The 22604-nt window shown below is 48.9% G+C and overlaps 2 protein-coding genes across 6 annotated transcripts in view; both read left to right on the forward strand.

Annotated features, from left to right (window-relative positions):
• RAB11FIP5 (RAB11 family interacting protein 5 (class I)) overlaps positions 1-4929 on the forward strand; it is a 55304-nt gene extending 50375 nt beyond the window's left edge. For all 5 annotated transcript variants that reach the window (XM_014966833.1, XM_014966829.1, XM_014966831.1 and 2 more), the window contains one exon: positions 556-4929. In XM_014966833.1, coding sequence (XP_014822319.1) covers positions 556-765 — 210 coding nt within the window. In that variant the 3' untranslated portion in view covers positions 766-4929. The remainder of the gene's footprint in view (positions 1-555) is intronic.
• A 3947-nt stretch (positions 4930-8876) lies between these two features.
• LOC106902891 (sideroflexin-5-like) overlaps positions 8877-22604 on the forward strand; it is a 53054-nt gene continuing 39326 nt past the window's right edge. The window contains exons 1-2 of the mRNA XM_014966720.1: positions 8877-8984; positions 20741-20809. Coding sequence (XP_014822206.1) covers positions 8928-8984; positions 20741-20809 — 126 coding nt within the window. The 5' untranslated portion in view covers positions 8877-8927. The remainder of the gene's footprint in view (positions 8985-20740; positions 20810-22604) is intronic.

Genomic DNA, 22604 nt, shown 5'->3' on the forward strand with positions numbered 1-22604 from the left:
CTGTTTGCCTCTCCAACTGGACATGTAAAATGCTGCTGCTGGGGTTCACTTGAGTGGACTTCCCCAGGGCTCTTGTTCTCCGGGAGCTCCTGATGGGTCTTTCAGCTCTTGAATGTCATCTTCTGCCATCATCCATCCAGGCCTGCTGCTGGAGGACTGGGGAAGGGGGAAGTCCCAGAGAGGGGGAATAGCTGATGCCAGGCTAATGGGCTCTGTTATGCCCACGCCCTTAACTTCTATCTGTTGGGGGAAGGAGGTTTTACACAGTTTTTGGGGAAACCCTGTTAAACAATTCACTCAGCTGGTGAAAGTCCTCAGCAGTCACCTCTAGTCATACGAGGGAGGCTGCATTGGCCTGGAGTCTGGGCAGTTTTTCTGTTTCCAGAACTCTGTAAAGACATGGTGTGACGGCTGCACAATGTGTCAGGCTCATCAGGAAAGAAGAGAGGCGTAGAAAATACTCATTGCTTTAGATGTTGCTGCACCTTACAAATGCTATAGGGAGCAGCGGTTTTCATTTGACTCACTGAATGTTCCTTTTGGTTTCTACCACAGGATCCTGCCATACTGGACCAGTCAGCCAAGTATTATCACTTGACCCATGATGAACTCATCCAGCTCCTGCTGCAGAGAGAGAAGGAGCTGAGCAAGAAGGAGGAGCACATCCATGAACTGGAGAACTACATTGACCAGCTGCTGGTGCGCATCATGGAACAGTCTCCCACACTCCTCCAGATTCCACTGGGGGAAAGCAAGACCAAGTAACCTCTCCCCAGAGACCAGCATCACTTGCCTAGAGCACTTCTCCAATAAACAGGCTGCAAACACCCCTGCACTCCCCCCTCCTCTTACGAGAGGGCTCCAGTGGCTTCTGTTAGCAGAGTTTAGCAGGAAAGATTATCTGCTCCTCCCCAGTCCAAGCTTATCCCAGCTCTGGCTCCAGGGAGCTATAGGGTGGTGGGCCGTTATCCACCCTGTGGGGAGGAGCAGAGCCCTCTACATGAGGCAGACGCCTCCTTAGGTTCCTGTTGTTGTGACCAAGCGGCCTCTTCTCAGGCACTTATCCTGCCAATGCTTTAAGAGCTGAAAACCACCCACCTCGTCTGTGTCTTCATCCTGCTACTGCTGCTCTTCTGCCCACACTCTTCCACATCTCTCATCTCTGAAGTGGTGTACCCTGGCTGATGGACAGTGTTAAATTGGTCGATGACATCAGGGATGCTTAAACTCAGTAAAGATCTACCAGCATGTTGCTGTCTGCTGAGCCTGCTCGCCAGGGCAGCTAGGGGAAGGGGCTCCTTTCCCTTCCTGCCCCATATGTTGTACCCACAAACAAAGAGTCTCCATTTGAAGAGGCAGCTCCAAGTTGTGCCAGTACCTGACCATATGGGAGATGCTACACAAATTGACAGTGCTGGGCTCAGAGGCCATAAAGGACTCAAGCCGATGTCACTGCCTGACTGAAGTGGTGTCGATTCCTTTGCTGTGTGCACAGAGTCCTGATGCTGCCTCAGTTACCCAGCTCAAAACTGAACTTGCCACATGGGAGAAGGGCCAGTGATGGTTTGCGCACCATCAGCACGGCAGGAGATCTTCTCGCACACCCCCAACCCGCCATCAGGCCGGCTGGCACCAGTGTGCTGTGGGGGGGACTCCTCTCTGTATAAACTACAGCTGAATTTTCTACTCAGTATTACACCCCCCCTTTTCTGCATCCACAGGAATTGCTTTCCACTGGCTGCCCCTCACTTTGCATCGTCTTTCTCTGTGCAACAGGAAAGTGCTATCAGGACCCAAGATTGTGTGCAGAGAGGGATGTCTGACCACCCGGCCACCTCTGTGCATGACATCCTGCTGGGTCAGGCGTCCGTCAAACGCTCCCTGTCAAGGCTAGCAATTTAGTAATCGTTGCAGACCCCCTTCAAACCAGTATTAGTGCCAGGCACCACTCCAATTGTATCCTATCTACGCGCCGGTGTCAGGTCTCCGGCAGCTTGTGCTCACCCTTAGGCGTTGTGGGCCAGCTCTCTCGGGAGCTGAATGCTTCTTGCTGCTCACTGTTGAGTCACCGTCTCAAGGCCTCTGATTTACAGGGTTTAACAACCGTAGATGATGTTAGCCTGAGGCTGGTGAGCGATGCTCCTGGCTGCACCGGAGTACAGCACAGCTTTTGATTGGGAGATGCTGTGGAAGGGTACAGAAAGGATGTTGCTCCCTCTGTCATTCTGCCAGGATTTTGGCTAGAGATTGGTCCCTTGCAGGCAGAGGGTCTGTTAGTGTGGGACTTGAGCTGTCTGACATGTCAGGCATCTTTGCTGTCCTGTAACTAGATTCTTTTAAAACCTTCATACTCTTTCCTCTTCCTTTCCTCCTCTTTCCTCCTTGCTTCAGTGTATACCATGACCTTGAAAAATTGTGCCTTTTGCAATAGGACAATAGCAGTTTCCTACCAAAAAAGGCTCTGAAATCCAATTCTCAGTTCAACTCAACCTGTCTTGAGCAGCTTTCTCTTCTGTTTGCCTGCTAATCTGAACGAGGTGAGTTTATTTTTAAATGCAGACAGCAGAGCCTTCCCATCCCTGTGTGAAGGTGGCTTTTGGTCTTTGGCAGGAGCTCTGCAGAGGCAGCTCGTGTGACAGGAGAGGTAGAGATATTAAGAGATGACACCAGGGGAAGAGCAGGCCAAGTCTTCCAAGATGAAATACTGGATAAAGGCAATATGCTCCAAGTCTGAGGTTGGAGAAGCAGGCTGTTGGGGCAGGAGCTATGAGGAGAAAAGGAGATTTGGTGTTGTGGTCATTGACAGCGTGTGGGCACATTTAGCCTGTATATCGTATGAGGAGAAGGATTCTTTACCTGGGAAGAGGGCAGCTATGAGCCTTTCATTCCTACCTGCCCTTGCCCCTAGTAGGAAGTAATCTGGGGTTTTGCACTTCTCTACCCGTGTCTTTGTGTTCCTCCTCCCTACGTGTGTCTCAGGTATGGGGACTTTGCTTCTGGTGTAAGATGTGAGGGTCTGAGGGAAGGTGTTTCTCCCATTTCAGAAAGCACCAGAAACCTCTCTCTGCCTATATTACCAAAAGATCCCATGGCCTGAGAACTAGACTCCCTTTCTGGGTGCCTGTCTTTCATGGAGAAGCTCTCCCTTTACCTGAAAGTGATCAGGGAGGAGCTGTGGGCGGCTGGAAAGCAGCCCAGTGTCAGAAGATCGGCGTGGCACAGGACGGAGGGCTGGGAGAAGGGGCAGTCCCACCGACGGGCAGGGATGCTGAGGGGGACATTAATAAGGGGGAGCGTAGAGCCAAAATCTCACACCAGAGCCAGGGGCCCACGCTGGCTCTCTGCTCCCTGAAAAACAGCTGCTCCCTGGGATTTCTCCCCATCAGCGACCGGCAGTGTAGGTGCTCCCCACACACAAGTGCCAATGTTTATAAGGATCTTGCTGCCCCCCCTCCCTGCCTTCTCCCCCTCCTCTTCCGTTGCGTTTCACCGTCTCCCTAATCCTCCCCTCTGCCTTAGTCAGCTCTGCCTTTCTTCCTCCAAAGCTTGAATGTTTTGCACTTTATATATTGCAGTTAATCTCAGAGCCACAGCGGGCTGTATCGGGTGTACGGCCTTTTCAGCAATACGTGCTTCCTCCCATGACCTGCCTCCCTTGCGGCAGAGCAGCACAGTCCCCGAACTGCCTTCCGTCACGGGAGCCCGTGCCATCTCGGAGGAGAGCTCAAGAGTTCTTGCCTTGACTTTGTGATAGCAGAGCATCTCCAAAGGCCGAGGCGCAGGCACAGCAGGGGTACCTTGGCATCGACACGACACGGGGGGCTACAGCAGAAAACAAGTGGTGACAACAGCCGAGGTCGCCCTGATGCTTCGTGTCTGTTCTCGAGCGTTTAGAAGTCCTGAGGTACCTACAAACGACGACTCGTGCTTAAGAAAAGGCAACTTAAAGATGCCTCTGTCTTCGTTCTCTCTTTCTCCACCCCACTGTCCTGCAAATGTGGGGTTTTTTTGACCCCACTGCCGTTTTTGTTCTCTGCATAAGGGCAAGCAAGCTTTGGCACACCACGCAACAGCGCTGAAGCCGGAGTCTGTATAATTTCTTTTTTTGTTAAAACCTGAAAGAAATGGTTTTGAGGCCCTAGGTATTTTCTCTTAGACGGGAGGGGGAGGGATGAGAAAAAGAAGGGGGGAGGAAATGTTCTCAAGTTGCTCATGTCCCAAATGTACATATTTAATGATTTAGCAAAACCAGGGAGGTGAGCAGCACTTCTGGGCAGCGTGCAGGGAAACACCCCGAGATCTGTCGCTCTTTGCTGCACTGAGCAGGCGAAAGGGTTTTAATGGGCCAGGGGCGGCTTTTCACTCATTCTGTTCTAAACACAGCCATAACAATTACTCTTTATTTGTGCCTCCTGGCCTGTCTTTCTCTTTCCGTGCTCAAGCTGTTTCACAAGGTCTTCCGCAGGGCGCTGTTGCTCACAGCTCTGCTCTGCTTTTGTTGTCGGCCCGCAACTGGGCTTCTTGCTTTTAAAGAACTCTGGCCAAGTGATTTATTTTTGCCTTGGCTGGCCCTTCTGTCCCGGAGTCACAGGCCAGAGGAACGGCCAAGGTATATCCTTAAACTGGAACAAACCTGAAGGGATGTGGATACTGAAGCGTCGCGTAGACTCAGCCTTATGACTCGTCTGTGAAGAAACCGCCGTGTGGTTTGTGTTATAAAACGTGGGGTGGAAAAACATCCCGAAATGGGAAAGGTAAACGTTGGGGGTTTGGAGTTGTTGATTTCCCTGTACTTCACGTACGTACGCAGGAAAGTGGGTTCTGTGTGTTTCATGTTTTAATAGTTGCAACTAATGTTTATAAAGAGCTTGTTATTTACGTTTTAAGCACTTTAAAAAAAAAAAATAAAAGTTGTTCAAGCTGTTCCTAGATACTTCTGATTTATTGACAACAGCGTCTGTGCTGATAGCACTTGGACAGTGAGTGACATTTATCTGTTTATTTTCTGAAGTAGGATGACGGTGTCCAACTTCTCCGGCAGCTTTTCCAGCATCGTTAACGGTCCCCAAGCACCCGCCGCCATGTGGTGGCTGCGGGGGAGATGGTGGCGGTGGTGCTGCAGGGTTACCTGGAGTTCTTCTCCAAATATTGCCTTTGCCCCAGTTGATTGGGGCAGCCAGGGGGTGTGTAAGCTCCTCTGAGCTTCCTTGTGTGTCCCTTGAGCTGGCGGACTGCAGGAGCTTGGGTGGCCACACTGCCCCAGGGGGTTTGGATCTGCCTGCAGCTCCCTTACTGCTCACTGTTGACTTTGCCCCTGCGCAGTGAGGGGGTAAAGGTTGTGATTGCGTTCCTGAAAATCTGTGGAAAATCAGCAGCTGAGGAGAGGAGAGGAAACCCCACTGCGAGGTGCTGGGGGAAGGGGAAAGGAGACCTCGCGTTGTGCCACAGATGCTGGAGAGTTGAACCTGAGGAGGCCCAGCTCCATCAATGCTGCTGCTCATGGCATCAGGCAGCGTTTCCCCACTCTTCACAGGCAGAAACCACTTAAGCTGTCCCCCTCCGTGCAGCAGACCTTGCTGGGCACAGCGCTGATCCCCAGCCGAGACCTTCGCCTCCAGCCCCTCTACCCTAATCCCACCCACCTGTCCCACCGCTCAGCTGTTCTCCTTCTCAAGGCCCGCTTCTTTCTTCATTCATGCCTTCTCCTTCAAAAAAATTAACTCCCCTTAAGCTTCGGTAAATGACTTTGCTGCCCCGACAGAAGAGTTTCGTTAGCGTTAATCCCCAGTTTATTTTTCCTTCAGCTGGATGGGAGGCCGTTACCGAGCTCAGCACCTGTCTGGGGGGATCATGTTAGCCCTGAGAGCCTGGATGGGCCGAGGGGGGGGGAAATGTTGGGCACGCTGCCTGGCAGGATCAGGGCGCTGAACTGTGACCCTCTGAAAGACTATCTGAAGAAGGGACAGCCCAAAATGACTGGGCTAGTGTGGGGGTCCCCTGGCTGCAGGGGTGCAGGGGGCAGAGTGGAGTGGCAGTCACTGGGGGAACTGGAATCCCTCAAGTCAGGAAAAAAAAAGCAAAAAAGAAGGATTTTAAGACCTTAGTCCTGCTAAATCTCCGTTTGTGATTATACCGGGTGTCTCTGCCTGCCTGAAAGCTTAAGCACAGGCAAGTCATTCCTGTCCCTGCGGGAAGAGCTGCCTGGGTTTGTTGTTCGAAGCCTGAGTTTTTGCTGCCCGCCCCAAGTTTTCTTAAAATCTGGCTTTACAGATGGAAGCCGACAAGAAAAATGTTCCTGTGACTTTCTCCCCGAGCCAGCAGGCAGCCCAGCCCTGCGCCCAGCTGTCACCTGCGGGGTGGCCGTCTGAGACCCCCCAAATCTCCCTCGCTTTCTAGACGAGCTCGCTCAATGTGTGGGGGGGGAGGGTGTCCTTGTACTTCCCTCCACCAAGATGGAAAGAAACGTCAGCGCTGACTTAACAGTCGTGGATGTGGGGAAGCACCCCCCACATCCCCCCCTCCTCCTCCTTCCCCAAACCCAGGGAAACGCGAGTTGTCAGTCTAAATGGATCTGGTTAGATTGATATCAGCCAAAGAATTGATATTCTTTCTGGTATTTAACCAAAAAAGTGATAGTCTTATGTCACTCCAAATGTGGTTTTAGATAAACAGATTCTCTCCCCTCTGTTGTTACAAAACATTTAGTGTGTCAACATTAGGGATTGTATCAATTATCTGGCTCTGGCTGCAATGGGAGGGGTTGGGGGGATTTCCCATGCGGAGAGACGGAGGGATTTGGGTTATCATCCATATTCATCGGGGAGATTTTGCTGCCTTGTGGAGTGCAGGATACAACCTTTAGAAACATAAAAAAGAGTTGCCTTGTGAAGCATTAGTCACGTCAAAAATGATTTTTATTCTTCCTTTTAAGACAGCGTTAGGGCTCCGAGCGGTGTTGGAACCCGCCTCGAAGAAAGGGAACCCGAGTGACACGCTGCTCTTGGGGATAAAGATGGACATAAAGATGTACCACAGGCAGAGGGACGAGAGGGGCAGCTGTGACACGTAGCTGCGGGAGCCGTGGTGGTGCTATGGGGTCAAAGGGAGGTTTAAGCCACCAGAGACCCTGCCCTGGCCGCACAGCTGGGGCAGCGGGCAGCAAGTATCTGACCAGTGCTTATAAATACTTGAAGGGAGGGTGGCAGGAGGATGGGGCCAGTCTTTTTTCAGTGGTGCCCAGGGATACGACAAGAGGATGCTTGGGGTTATTTCTCCCCAGGTGCAGCACCCTACACTTGTCCTTGTAAATTTCATTAGGTTTCTCTCGGCCCAACTCTCCAGCCTGTCCAGGGGATCAGCAGTGAATTAGCCTAAAACCAGAAATTGGCCTTGCAGATGGAAAGAGAGCGGGGGAAAAAAAATAAATCAGCACCACATCCGTGAAGCAGAGCAGCAGCAAAACCTTGTGATGTTTATCTTTTTCTCTATATAACAAAAAAGAATGGATTTTTCTTTTTTTTTTTTTCCCCCAGGTATATTGTTTAATTCTTCCTTAGCTGGAAAATCTGTTTCTGACCTGCTCTGTAATTTGTTGCCTTTACTTCTGCTGTGCCAAGCCTTCCTCTCATACCCTGCCTGCGTTCCCTGCTCCATCCTCATCTCCAGTCTATTTGCTGGCCCTTTGCTCTTCCTCGGAGAATTGATCCTAATCCTCCAAACAATTTCACCGGCATTTGAAGGGCCAGACACTTCTTATTCCACTAATCTAGGGAGGAGGATTCTGGAGATCGCTTGGTGAGCACCCCTTCTGCCCCCAGCCCCGCACGACCTTGCCTTTATCTCCACAAATCGTAACACGGAGGGAGCAGACAAATACGTCTGCATCCAAGTAAACTTATTATTTCCAGGTTTCCCATTCTTTATTTTTAATCATGTATTTTAAAGGTCAGCAGCAATTGTTAGGCTCCCATCAAGTAAGAATATGTATTTCCACAAGGAAATGATGAAATGTGAGGGGTTTTTTTTCAGAGGCTTTTGGGCTTTCACCTTTCTATGTATTACTGTTTGCTCAAACAATTTCAGAATTAAGGCAAAGGCCTGCTACCCAGGTCACGTTCCTGTGCATCCTCTTACCACCGCCCATACCCTGGCTGCTGTGTCAGCGTCACCGAGAAAACGGTGTTTTGTGTTCAAAAACAGAAGACCATTTTGCAGTGACTCCCCTGTGAAGTGGTCGGAAACACACACCACGAGGTGTACGTGCATTGAGGGTGGGGAGAACAGAGCTCTGTCACCCGGGCGCGGCTGGTTACCTCAGGCAACCTCTGCGAAGTTGCTAAATTAAACCCTTATTTCACAAAAAGGGGAACAGGGGAGGAGAAGTGGTAACAGAGGCGGGGGGAGGCTGCCAGGCGGCCCACAGAGCCCTCACAGAGCCCAGAGCACCTACCCCTGTGGGAGCAGGGGGGTGGCCCTGCGCTCCCCAAATCCTTTGGCTGCCCCTTTGAGGCCTCGCACTCCCCGCGCGGCACGGCCATAACTGCAGCCCGGGCAGGAAGAGCCATCTCAGGGCCCGGCCCGGGCGGGGGCACCGGGCAGAGCCCCCCCAGCCCGAGGGGAGCCGCCTCTCCCCGCTGGCCCCGGCTCTCTCACGGGGCTCCCACTCGGCTTTCCCGCCAAACCACATTTCCCGTCGTGCCCCGGCGGCGGACTCTATTTCCCATCCTGCCCCGCGCCGCCGCACCCGCCTCCCCATTGGCTGTCAGGGACGGAGGGGCCGCCGGGCGGTGGACTACATCTCCCGGTGTGCCGCGCGGGGGAGCTGCGGTGAGCGGCGGCCAATCAGAGGGCTGCGGCGGCGCCGGGGGCGGGGCCCGGCGGCGGGGGGGAGGCTGTTTAAAGTGGCGCTCTTGCGGCGCGCGAAGGGGATGGCGGCGCCGGCGGACTATCCCCCGTTCCAGCTGGGGAAGCCCCGCTTCCAGCAGGTACCGCCGCTGCCGGCGGGCGGGGGGGCGGCGGGGGGGGGGGGGGGGGGGGGTCGTAAAAATTCGTCCGGGCTGCCCATACTCGCCATGGCAACCGCGCGGCTTGGGCTTGGTTACTGCGCTGGCGCCACCCGGTGGTGAAATTCAGGTCCTCGGCCTATCCCCCGTTCCAGCTGGGGAAGCCCCGCTTCCAGCAGGTACCGCCGCTGCCGGCGGGCGGGGGGGCGGCGGCGGGAGTGGGGAGGGGAGGCTGGGACCAGGACCGGCGGGGGGAGCTGCGCCTGCATCCCCCGCTCTCCCCCAGCGCAGCGCCGAACCCCCCCCTCGGTGAGGAGAGACCCCCCGCTCCTTTCCTCTCTCCCCGCCCTCCCCCGGGGCGGGGCGCTGATTGGTGCGCAGCCCCCCTGCCATTGGGCCGCCGGGCCGTCACTCAGAGCTGCCGCCCCCTCCCACCCCGCGGCGGCTCCCGCGGCGGGCGCTGATTGGCGCGTCCCGCCGTGCCCCCATGTTTCGGGGAGGGAGCGCGGAGCCCTGGGGTCGCGGGTTCGAGCCCCACGGCCGCCGCCGAGGGGCAGCGGGGTTGGGTGGGGGTCCCGGTGTCAGCGCACGGCGCGGCCTGTCCTTTCCCTTCCCTCCTCGTAGGTGGGAGGGCTGGGCCCTGCCCCAGCGCGGGTGGCGGCGAGCCCAAGGTTGCAGGGAGGTGAGGAGCCGCTCCAGGAGGGTGCGGGGCCTGCAGGGCCGGGAGCTGCTCCTGAAGGGAGCCGGGTGGGTGTGGGGGCCGGGGCTGCTCCCGAGTGGGTGCTCCAGCTGCCTCACAGCAGGCTGTCGGCGCTGTGGGCTCACTCGGCTGCCTCTGTGGGGTTGGGGTGGTGAATGGTCAGGGGCTGAGGCCCCCACCAAAGGGCGTCGTGTGGGGTGTCAGAGGTGGCTGCCAAGGGAACGTGGTTTGGGGCGATGCGTGAGGTGAGGGGGTGGAGTGTGTGGCACAGCCACCCCCTCCTTGGTACCTTGGAGCATGGTGAGGAAGGCCTGTGGCCCACAGCAGCCCTCCCTGGGTGGGGATAGCTGGTCAGAGCAGCTCACCCCTGTTGCTGCCCTCCTCAGCCTCCATTCACAAGGTGTCTGCAGGGTCGCCACTATGGTGCGACTGACAAAGACCGCTCTTCCTTCTTGTAGAGCCATGCCAGGCTTCCAGTACAGCTGACAAAGTTTATAAAACCTACTTCAGTCGCTCTTGAGCTGGGTAAGACCCCTCTGGAGTGAGCCATCGCAATTAACAAGTCAAGAATGAGTAGCAGGAATCTGCTGGTTAATAGGTGTGTCCCCCCCCTCCCACTACTGGGGCAATCTCCAAGGAGACTCTTCCCACCATCCACACAAAATCTGTACGGGACCGTTGTTTGCCAGCCATCTGACTCGCTAATTGCAGCTCACAGAGCTTGGCTTGACCAAAGCCGCCTGTTTGGGTTGCTGAGAAGTCCAGTTGCCAATTTCTCATGGAGGGGGCAGTTCTTGGGTGGTGGATCTGTGTGCCTCTTCCCCCACTGCCTTATCCCTGTTCAGGAGGTCATGTTTGGGAGGAAGACCTCTTCCTCAGAGCAACAGATCCATCGTAACAAGGAAGGGGTGACTTCCCTGCACGGGGAGCCTGCTCGACTGTGTGATCTGAGGGATGCTCAGGCTAAGGAGACGGAGCTTTTTAATAAGGAGAGGAGGAGGAGGAGACGCTACTCCCTTCTAGACACCACAGATGATTCGAGGCACACTTGGCAACGAGTCAGGCACAGAATCGGTGCGTTCTGTTCATTAAGGAGCGACTGTCACTTGTAGCAACATTTAGAAAATGTTTCGAGGGGTATGGCAGGATGTTAATGATTGCGTGCGTGTTTGAGCAGAGATGTCCTGTCTCCTCACTGCCACTCCTGGGAGATGAGCCGAGTGCATTTCTACTGTGGCCCAGATCCGGGGTGAGAGTTGCCTGTTAACAAAAGCACTCTTGGGACTAGATGCTTCAGGAGCTTTTTGCCAGAGGGCCACACCGAGCATTGGAAATCATTCCCCTTCTCTTCTATAGTGGTTTTATTCCTTTCCTGTAAAATTTTCTGCAAAGCAGCGTGGAGGTCCAGTGGGAGCCATAGGATGGGTCATGGTGCCAGTGTCCTGCCAGCTCTTGCCCTGCACTCCCCTCTTTTTCTCCTGCTCCCTCTGCCTATGCATGAAACGCAGATGGACGGCCCAGTCTGGAATCCGGCAGTGATGTGGGGTGGCAGAGCAAGAGAGGCTCAAGTATTGCTGGGGTGTAGGGCATCTGGTCAGATCTGTGGTCGGCTCTGTTGAGGTTGGGACATGGCAGTTGCACCATCGTCGCTGCACATGTGGCTGCTTCCATCAAACAACTTGGCAAAGCTGAGGCCCTTCATCTCTGGGTCAGATTTCCCCCATTTTGACCTTGGTGTTTGCTACCAGACTTCATTCTCCAGTGCTGGGGAGGAACACCTATGTGAGCCTGAGGGACTGGCAGACTGTAAACACCACAATCCTTTTCTATCAGCTGTTCACTGCGTTTCCCTGCAGCTCTCTGCCTTTCCAGTTCTTTTGGTGGCCTGTTGCAGGGTTTTATCTGTTGATAAGATCTTGGCTTTAGTGATTCAGCTGACAAAGGATGCTTTACTTGTTTGGGAAGGATTAGTGATGCTTGGGATGGTTGTTTAAATTCTAGACATAGCCCCGTGTGATGACAGTATTTACTTTTCCTCTGAAATGCTGGCTGGGAGCAGGTCTGGAGCTATTAAAGAGGAGATTTGACTAAAACTGGGGCTGGGAGAGATGCAGGGAACTGTGCTAAGCATCTTTGTCCCTGTAGGGGAAAACAAGGAAAAGTTGTGTGTTAGGAACAAAAAACCTTGGAGAGCAAGCTCAGCTGCCTGGGGATTTGGTTCAGAGGAGACACGGTAGCTTCCTTCCCCTGCTGTGACCCAGAGTCCCCGGAAAGTGGCTGAGCTGAATTTAGGGCAGCAGGCAGGAGACGGCCATCCCCAGCACCGCCTCTGGAGATTATTAAATTTCCCTTTTCCCTCTCCCTTGTTTTGCAGTTCACTTGTTTTTCTTGATCTTTGGACAAGTGGTGTTCTGTCAAGTCACCTTTTCTTTTTTTTTTGTTGCTGTTGTTTCTCTGCTGGAAGGAGCCTCTGCCTCCCAATGGAAGCAGGCTATTTTTAGATAAAAGAAGAAATGAGGACATTAAGCTTGAGAATGTGTGATAAGAACTTAATTTTCTGACGCGTAGTCCTAATTTGTTAGGCATACTCCTGGTTTGGTTTTTTTTTTTTCTGGTTTGTTTTGTTATTTTAAAAGGATTTTCAAAGTGTGACCTCTTTTAAAGCCAAAACACTAAATATGTGTTGTCTGTGCTCTGAAGTCCCTGCCTGTAGTCCAGGCATTTACCCTGAGCAAAATATTTTTTTTTTATCAGAAGAGCTGAGGAAACATTTCCAGCAAGGGTCTGGAGGTGTGCATGGAGTTGATTTCTAACTAAGGGTGTTAACCGCTGGAGGAAGATAGTGCCAGTTAAACTCTGGTGTTTTTATTGGGGTCAGCTCTCTAAAAAGTAACATGAGGTTGTCTTGGGTACTGCAAGCACAGGGGAAACTGAACAAGAAGTGAGCTGACTTTCTTCCCAGCTTAAGTCGAGGGTGGTCATTTCAACAAGCAGAACTCATGATCATGCCTTGTCCCCTTTGCTAGAAAGGAAATAATGAGGAGGGGGGAAAGAGGGGGAGAAACAAGTCACAGATCTTAAATCCTTCAGGGCAAGGGGAGGAAAATAAAAGGGAATAAACCCAAACCTGAACTGTAAACATCTTTTATCACTTGAACAGCTCAGCATGTACGCACCGTCATGGAGTACATGATGTGCTTAGAATGTTTTATTCTGTTGGCCAAACGTGCCATTTCTATGGCTGCAATATTAACAGCATCACTAGAGATGTGCTGTTGTCAGAGCTTGACCTTGCAGATATTTTAAATGTTAAAACTCAACACGTGCTAATCTCAGAAATGTTTTATAAGGACATTAGTGCTAAAAATCATTATTTCCTGTACTTCGTATACTTTAATGTGGTAAGTTTAAAGCACGGCCAAGGTTTATTACCCTCCTTGGCAAAACCAGGTGCCTCCTATGTCCAGGATAACCCTTGCAATAACACACAGATAAAGACCCTGTTGATTAGATATGCCTCTCAGGAGCTTAATGGCTTGCTGCTTGCATGCTGTGATTGCTGAAAGCCCCGGTCCAGGCAACAGGAGAAATCAGAGCTGTATTGTAATGTTAACACAGAGGTCTTCCCTCGTGCTGCTCAGTGTAATGTTATTTCCCACTTTTTTAAAGTGAATGAAACTCATTTCTCCTAAAAGGCCATCATTATAGAGGAGAGGTTTTCTTAAAAGGCTGCAGAAGGATGTTTAAGGTTGGTTCATAACTGCTTTAACTTTTGTGTATGTGTAGGTCCAGCCCAGCGTGTACAAGCTGCTTGGGATGAGGTTGGCATATGCTAAATGGTGTTTGCTGTCGCCAAACGTGGCTTTCTCAGCCCTGAAGATGGGCTGACCCTGTTTATCCTATGCAATCTATTGGGTCCTGCAAACACATGCTTAAAGATGAATTGCAGAGGAGAAGAGGAAATACAGACACCTTTGGGTTTGATGTTTATCTGTTAACTTCGCAGAACCTGCCAAAAAAGCCATCCGTTGGCTGTTTTACATCTCTATATAAGCCAGGATTGGATTTTAAACAAGGAGTTTATTTGTTTGTGTCCTGTACTACAAGATGTAAACCCATAGCAATCCACGTGATGCCCATGAAAGGTTTCCATGTCGTGTCCCATCTGTGTTGATGAGCAGACCTGTCAATGCAGGTAACCAAAGTTACTGAGATGGAGGAGCTACTCCTCACACGCTTTTGGCTGTTTAATATTGTAAAGTCAAATTGAAAATATTGAAGGGCTGAGAATCTGGAGCTTTAGCCTCAGCTTGTAATGAGCTGGACAGCAAGTGTGTGTGCAATTACACAGCTCTAGTGTCAGGCTGCACCTTGCCAGAGTCCCACTGCTCAATGGCTTGAATTTTCTTAATTTTCTTTGGTTTAGCTTAAATCTCTTCCTAATTAATTTAAAGCTGGTGTAAGCCTGATTTTTTTTTTTTTTTTTTTTTAGCTTAAAAAATACCAACTACCCAAGTCTGCGTGTTTTTTGCTCCGGCTTAATTAAAATCTTTTTAAAATCACACTATAATTAAATTGGGAAAGCTGTGTGTATCTTGTGTTCTTCCCAGGACTGCCCAGGATATAATTTTGAGGAGTGCTTGCCCTTTTTAAGGTGATAAACGTGTGCTTGCTCGTGGTCACTTACCCGTCTGTCACTGCCCTTCTTCCAATTTCTTGAGCCTGTGAGGAGTAGTTTCCTTCTAGTTCTTATCTCGGAGTCAGCTGGATCTTGCACAGCCCACAGCACAGCCACTTAAATGAGCTGGATCTGTAATGTTCTCCTGAGGTCCCTCTGAACTGCTGTGCCATGTAAGGGAATTAATATTCCCAGCCGCTTTGCAGAACTTCATTTTGCTTGCAGGCTGGTGAGAACTGGTCCCAAAATAGCCGCGATTAATCACAGGAAATTTGTGTTATTCAGTTTATTTTCCAGATAACTGTTTACTACAACAGATGTTGCAGGAATAAAATGGCAAAAAAGACCATGGATGGATATTTGGGAGCTGAAGGTCAAACTTATGGGTGTCTTGCAAGCTCCATCCCTTGCATGAGTATGACAGCCAGAGCTGGAAACGATCCTGTTAAGAAGGGAGCATCCTGAATTGTCACTTAGGTCTGGGTTTGGTTGGCTGCAGGGTGCTGTAGGGCTGCTGCTCTGAACTGTCCCTGGCTGTTCCTGTGCCCAGGGGCTTGATCTTCTCATCCTGTTCGCTTGTCCTAACGACTCTTGGCTTGCTGGGTGGATGCAGAGTTGATGTGCCTAGTTGAAACCTTGGAGGGAGGTGGAAATACTTTGCTTTCCCCTTTCTAGATGATAATGGGCATGGAATGGTGGAGGAATAGAATGGAGGAGAAAGGGTCAGAAGGAAGTATGGAAAAAGAAAGCAGTTCATGCATGATGTACTGCAAAAGAAGACATGCAGGAACACGGAACAGCACTGTTTTATCACTGAAATGGCATTTAAAAGGCAAAAAAAAAATCAAACTTCCTCTTCTCAGAATTTGTAGTAATGAATGAGCATGTGTTTGTTAGAGCCAGGGATAAGGTGGTAGCAGGTGGGAGGGCTGAGCAGTGCCTTGACCATCTGAATTACAGGAAAAATGATGCTCCATTGCAAGGATGTCTATAGCATGTTTCTGAAATTGTTTCTTCCAATGGTTTTAAATTAGGTTATTCATAGGGGGTACTCCATTCGTCTTAGCAGAGACAAAAGGTCCTGTAAGAAAACTGAGAACATCAGGTCAGTGCCTGCTCAATCACTTGGATTTCTTTACCTGGTGCTTTGGAGCACAGCAAAGACAACCAGTAACGTGCAATGGGTTCATTTGGTGTTGGAAAACAATTTAGGAGTTGAATGCATTTTAAGCTGCAATAATTTTCTTATGTTTTTATTTATTTATCATCACTTTTATTCACAGTTCAACACAGTACTCCCATCACACAAAATGCTGCGGTGCTCAGTGAAGCCCAAGCGTGAGTGAGGAGTGTAAAGTGTCAGTATGTAAATGAAAGCAAAGGTGTTCATGGGGTCTCTGGGTTGACAGAACTCTGTGGGAACCAATTTTTTTTTTTAGTTTGTTAGAGCCAAAGAAGCCAAAGAAGGCTTCTTGTTGGTGGTCAGCCTGCAAAACGGTCTGTTGCATTTTGGCTATTGATTTCCTATTTAGCCTGTAGAAACTTGGTATTTGCAGGAAAGTATTTGAATCGGGATTGGAGGGGAAAATCCTGATCCGTTCTGTGAATTCAGATTTGTGGTTATGTTCAGGAAGGGTATTGACTTGCAGTTGAGGTGCAACAGTTGGATCTGATTTAATTTGCCACTAAATTTCTGAATTATTAGGATTTGGGGGTTTTTTTGCCTTTTGTTTTGCATGCAGCCCTGTGAAAACAAATACCAATCTTCTATTAAAAAAATTCTGATCTTCTGGTCAGAAGACTAAACATGGGAAGCAGGGACTGACCTGGATGATGGAAAGGCAACCAGCAAGGAGTGGCAGTGAAGCAGTTTTCCATACTTATCTGAAAAGGAAAACCATAAAGTCCCATGGCTGGACAGCAGTAAAAACAATGGATATTTTGTGTTCAGGGGTCATACAGTCATGGTAAACACGCTGCTGCTTTGGAGGGCTGAGCAGTGAAACTGGCAGTGATGACATTTGGATGTACCCTCAAGAAGACAGCTTTGCTCTTGGTTTGAATTTGGTTCCATTTGATGTGGTTCTCGGAGAGACCACAGAAACAGTGCTTTTTGCTGTGGAAAAATTAGGTTCTCATTCATCAGACTTCAAAAAAAAAAAAAAAAGGGCAAAACAAAAAAAAAAGCAACAAACCAAAACTTGTTCGAGCTCATACTCCTCTACATTTTGGGGCTGTTTTTTTTCTTGAATCAAAGCATGGCACTGTGAATTGACGTTGAGATGTTTTAGATGTAGAATTGGGGACTTCCACCCATCCCACTCACTTTGATGTTGCTCTTCCCTCTCCGAGGCTGAGCTTTATTTGCTGCTTTTTCCCTGGGTTTGTTGAGTGCAAGCGAACCCAGCTTGTGTGCTCATGAGGGAGACAAGCAGGTTGGGGAAAGGGCTTCTTTACCAATTAGTGGCTTCTTTTTTTCCCGGTTGCTTGATTAACAGAGCTGCTCTTTTTAAAATCTTGGCCTGGATGTGGGAGTGAATGAGGTTTAATGCAGCTGCCTCATTTGAAGGAACTTGGACTAGGGGCAGCAGAGCGAGAAGTTTGCTAATGGCTTGTCTTCTGCTGTGCTGTCCCATGGTGGTGATGAGGGGATGTTGAGCCGACCTGATCAGGATGCATTAAAGGTTAACTCACTGTCATGGGACTGAAGCTTATCCTGTTTCTTGGAATCTGGGAAAGAAAGCAGGCAGGCCGTGACAGAGGTTGAGCCTCACGGTGATAGTAGCCCTTCTGCTGGAAAGATTAGTTGATGGTTGAGCACCAGAATCCTCTCTGTGGGAGACCTTTAAGAGGGGTTTTTCACTACCAGGTGATTCATAAGAGCAACAAGAAAAAGCACGTTTATATAATTGCATTTTAGAGAGCTCATGGTAATGCAAAAAGCAAGTGGAAACCACAGCTGGGTCTTGCTGCCTGCCTTAGAGGAGGGAGGATGGGCTCAAGCTCTAGTCTCCCTGCCTGGTCTCTTTGTGCATCTCTGATGGTCAGAGATGTTCTTGAGAACCGGCTTCTGCCTTGTGTTTCAGCCAAGGGAAGAAGTACATGTGTGTTCCTGTTGTCCTTTCTTTGACGTAGCAGTAGCAAGAGGGTAATTTATTTATTTTTTTTCAAGTGGGGATGAAAGAAGCAAGCACTGAAGTAGTCCTGCCTGCTGGCAGACAAGCAGTTGGCCCTGGGTGACCTTGCACCATGAAGTGCCTTATGGTATCTGAGAAACGGATGCTTTGGCCATCATCTCCTAGCAAGCCCATAGCACAGTGCCTGCTGCTCGTCTCCGTGTTTGGTGCCTAGCCTGTATATTCAGAATTATTTTTTTTTCCAGGAAGAAGGCCAGGAATATAAAGCAACTTTGTTTCTTGGAGAAAGCCTTCAGAAAGCCCCAAGACTTTTTCAGACAAATCTTTTAAGTTTGATGAGGCTGGAAAAGCACTTCTTCCCTTACTGGGTTGCAGTATTTCTGGGTGGTTTTGTGTGTGTTTTTGCCTAAAGTTCTGAATGTTGGCCATAAGCATTTGAAGGGACGGTCAGCAGCTCTGCATGGTAGAATTGGCTTCTTTATTTTTTTGCTCCGGACCTTACTGTGCGGTTCCATGGGAGCCTGAGTCAGAAGTGTTGTTCTGACCCTGCTTGAATGGTCTGGCCCTTGCCCTGGGACTTGTCTGACCACAGAAGGAACGGGTTCAGGCAACACCACCACCTGAGAATGAATCCCTCGTTTAAGGATGAGACTTCTGGTGCTTTTAGCTCCCTGATCAGATGGTTGCAGCATCGGGTGAGTGTCAGCGCTGGCACAGGGCAGGAGACGAGGAGGGGGTGTGGAAATGGGATTGTGGCAGGATGGGTTTGAGCTGCTGAAACATGTCCTTAGCTGGGTGCTGCTGAGGCTGGACCAGGCAAGGATCAGAGCAGGAGACCAGCGCTCTACCTGAGCCAAACAATCACCCTGGGCTATGGGACTGGCTTCCTGAGAGCCTCTGCAGCTTTGCAAATTTAAATCTGTACTTCAAATGTGCATGATGTAAATGTTATTTTAGAACTTAAGGTTTCATTCCCCCTTCCTTGCCCTTTGTACTGTCACTTATACCTTTGTAAAGTCGGGGTAAAATACTGATGTTCTATTTAATATTGTTTTTCTCACTGCGAAATGCATATCACAATGATAAAGGCAGCGGAGAAGTCGAGGCCACTTAAATTTAAAAATCCTCCCCTTCTGTTCTTGTTTAAACCATGTACTTACAGCTGCTCTGACTTCTCTTCTTGCTGTTCGGCGTTGAGCAAGTGCAGAAGGATGGGCAGTGGGAGAGGGATGGTGGTACGTGGGAGCGCTCAGGATAACGTGACGAGGGACCAAGTGAGTCATGTGTTAGTCATGTCACTCCCTGCACCACTGGCAGGCATCGGGCAGTGGTGATGTGGAGGACAGTGGCGTCTGCAGAGATCTTTATGTCGAAAATAAAAGTAAGGCAGCAAAATGTCAAGCTCGCAAAAGCTAGAAAGTACCAGAATTAGTGTTAATTAAATCAATGCTAATTAAAAACCACTGGGCTTTTTTTTTTCTGAAGTTATGTGAAGCTATTTTGTTTAGTTGTGGGCTTTTCTTTTTTTAGTGCAGAACATGGAAAAATAACAGCAGAGAGTCTTGTAAGCAGCTGAGAACGGGGTGTTGCAACGTGAGGTGGTGGACAGCAGTGTTGCTGGAAACTGCCATTAGAGAGGGATTTCTGCCTGAATAAGTAGGCAGTATTATTGGTATTTCTCTGTGCTCGATGGATTCAGCAGAGAAGAACCAGCATGTTTCATAAAATTATGCCAGGCTGTGATTAAATGCCATTCTCGCTGCTTTATCCATATTCCAGTCCTTTATTTATAGCACTTTTCTGCATTACAAGCGCAAAAAGAGATTTGCCTGCACGTGGCTGCAGAACAGCCAGGCCAAAGGGGTCCCAATATTCAAAAGCACCTGGAAGTCTGTGACCTGTGTCCTTTCCACATGCACAATAGGCTGCAAATTCCTGGTACAAATTCCACTGGGGAGAAGCCATGGGAGAAAGAGCAGCCGCTGGACCAGGCTGTCCCATGTCCGTTTGGCCTTGGCAATGTCCACATGAGAGTTTAGGCTGCACTTGAGGCAGCTCTGGCACTCAGCCTACATCTGCATCCTGATAAAAGAATGCAGACTGGTGATTGAGTGATGATTTACACGTATGCTGAGTGCTCTTTATCAGTGTTCCATCGTCTGATGCTTTGGGCTTGCCTGAATTCTCCTTCCACCTGCCAAATACTGAGTAAAAACTGCTTTCCTGTCCTTTGGAGCTGCCTATGATCTTTCCAGTTGATTTCACAAACACCTTCCTCTTTCCTTCAGCCTCTGTTCCTAGTACTCCGGATCCCTTTCTGGTCTTTCAGACACTTTTGCTGCTCCCAACAAAGGCATCTTCACCAGCTTTTGCACATTATGCCTATGAGTGTTATGCAGAACATTATGCCTAGATTGGATTTTTCCAAACGTGGAACTAAGAATAAGCCCAAACCATAAAGTTATAATTTCTTTTATGTATGTAAAGGTTCACAGTCCATCTTCTCCTCTGTGTTTGTTTAGGGACTGGTGCAATGAAACCCAGCCTTAGTTTAGTGCCTGGACAATTCTGCAGTAAATGTGAGACACAAAACTGGGTTTGTACTTAGTCATCTTTTGCCTTTCTCATTCTTCCCATCAAGAAGAAAACTATGTGGTTCCTTGTTGAGACTTTAAACTCTTGCAGGAGTTTCTTCACACTAGTCTGTCCCCTAAGTCAGGGACCCTGTGGTGCTGCTGGTCCCATGAGATAGGTGCTAGTGGGAATGGGGACAGGCAACATAGGGACACTGTTAAAGACGTTGCAGGGTAGGGATTCCTTCTACAGCAGGGTATGTTGCAGGGTAGGGATACCTTAAACTTCTCTCAGTGTGGGAGGTGTTAAGCGGCACTGTTGAGTTCTTGTGGCCTGAAACATCTCCCAGGAGTCCCATAGGGAGGGTTAAGCAAGCAATATGTCTTTTTTGGGGGGGAAAAAGCAAAGGATATTGTAGCAGCTTCATAGTATCCCTTTATTAAAGCATCTGTATTGGTATCCTGTTAATAGCAATGCTGCTATTAGCAGGATCTTTTCAGACTTTCACCACAAATTACCAGTGAAAACCATCTGTATTTTTAATTTTTAGTTGATACTTAGTTTTGCAGAGGAAGTAAAACCTTTCTGTGCAGCAGATAAAAGGCAATTTCTAACCGAACACATTTTGTTTTTTTTTTCTGTCTTTCAGACTTCATTTTATGGCAGATTCAGGCACTTCTTGGACATCATTGATCCACGCACTCTCTTTGTTACTGAGGTAATGTATACACGCTTTATTTTCTGAAAGTACTGTTTATGAGACAGGTTTGGATTAAAAGCAATTTCTTCTGTGAACCGCAGAAGTAATGAAGCCAGGTTTCCAGTGGATTTATGTCTCACAGTTGATTGATTGCCCAACTGAGCTTTGTTAAATCCCTAGCAGAAACTTGTTCTTTATTAGACATCAATGAATCCACACCTGTCAGCCTTGCATCTCCCTTTAGTAACTGGTGAGACCCTGAACTGGTCTCAGTCAAACTTGCCAGTGGTGCCTTCTGCTTAGAAGGAAAATTCCTGCAAGAAGAAAATGCAGATGAGGAGATGAGAGAGCAAATATTAATTCCGTGTGCAGGCAATGAGCTGCTGTATGAGTTGGGTGGGCTTGCACCCCAGTTCTTCAGTGGCTGCACTCAAGAAGACCTTTTCTGAGCAAAGCATTGTAGTTTTTCCTTAGTTATTACCCTGTTTGTAACAGGCTTTTGTGTTTCTGGCCCATTTTATGTTTCATTTCATGTTGCCCAGCATTACTGCATTTCCCCGTGTTATACAATATTGATCTAATAGTTGAGGGGAATCCTTTAGAAGAAATATTTCTACTGGTGATCTTAAATTCTGCCTATTGGCTGAAAAATTAGGATTTTGCTTTCAGTGAAGGGCAGCTACCTTTGCCTTTTTCTTTTTTTCTTGGCTGTTTTTAATTTTTGGTTTTTTGAAGTGGTGTAGTGTAAGATGACTACTGATGACTCTCATCAGACTACTTTGCATTAGAAAGTTTTGCAGAATTGCTATTTGGTAGATTTCCATAAGTGTGAGCGTTCCAGTCTACTGCTCTGGGCCATGATGTTTGAGACAGGATGTGCTTGGGATATTTGAAGATGAGCAGATGTCCTGGGCTCCAGGCAGCTGGACCAGGACGTTCTGAGTTGAAGTCACTTGAAAGAGAACTTCTTCTGATAGGACAAAAAACCAGGAGATCCTCCTTATCTTTTTGATGGATTTTGTTATGCCTCAGCTTGTGTTTTTTTTTTCCCCCTCTTTTTAGAGGAAAATTTTGTTGCATGGAGATAATCCATCCAGTTCTGTTTAGTTAAAATTTCTCTTCCTTTGGGAATGTTTCCATGTTACAATAATAATCCTCACCTTTCTCAAATCTCCATTTAAGACTGTAGCGTGAGTATATTTGTAGCTTATTATTTTTAAGTTGGGTAGCCCACTGTGCATAATGCAAGATTAAACTGTTGGGTTTTACAATGGCATTAATACAGAAAATAGAGAGATGTCTCAAACCTACTTCCTGTGTATCTCCAAAAGAGGGGGAGGATAAGAGTGAATTTGAGTTAGTGATTCCACTTTTTGCAGTTACAAAACGGGTTTAAGGAGAATGCACTGTGTTCACATTTGGGATGGGACAAGCACATTCACACTATGGTTATGGTAGTATAAAGTAACTCAGTCTGGTTTCACTGTGTATCCAAAACCTGTAATTCTGTCTGCCCATATTGTTACTTCCAGCAATAAGCAGTTCTGGTTCCAGAACAGGTATTTCCATAACAGTTGAGCCTGAAAGGCTCAATTTTTCCCTCCTTTGTGAATTCCTTACTCTTTAAAGAGCTGGATCTCTTCTGCCCTTGAGGGCAACTATCTTGTTTGTCATGCTCCATTGAATTTAGAGGGTGTCTAGACTCTTGGGTAAGCTATCTGTGAACTGGGGGCCTGCTCTGAGGTTTGGTGAGATGATCCCTCCTGTGGCTCAGCCACATGCTTTTCTACCTTCCAGTTGTCCCTTTCTCAAA

This window comes from Calidris pugnax, unplaced genomic scaffold (genome assembly GCF_001431845.1).
Source record: "Calidris pugnax isolate Ruff unplaced genomic scaffold, ASM143184v1 scaffold14, whole genome shotgun sequence".
NCBI classification, from domain to species: Eukaryota; Metazoa; Chordata; class Aves; order Charadriiformes; family Scolopacidae; genus Calidris; species Calidris pugnax.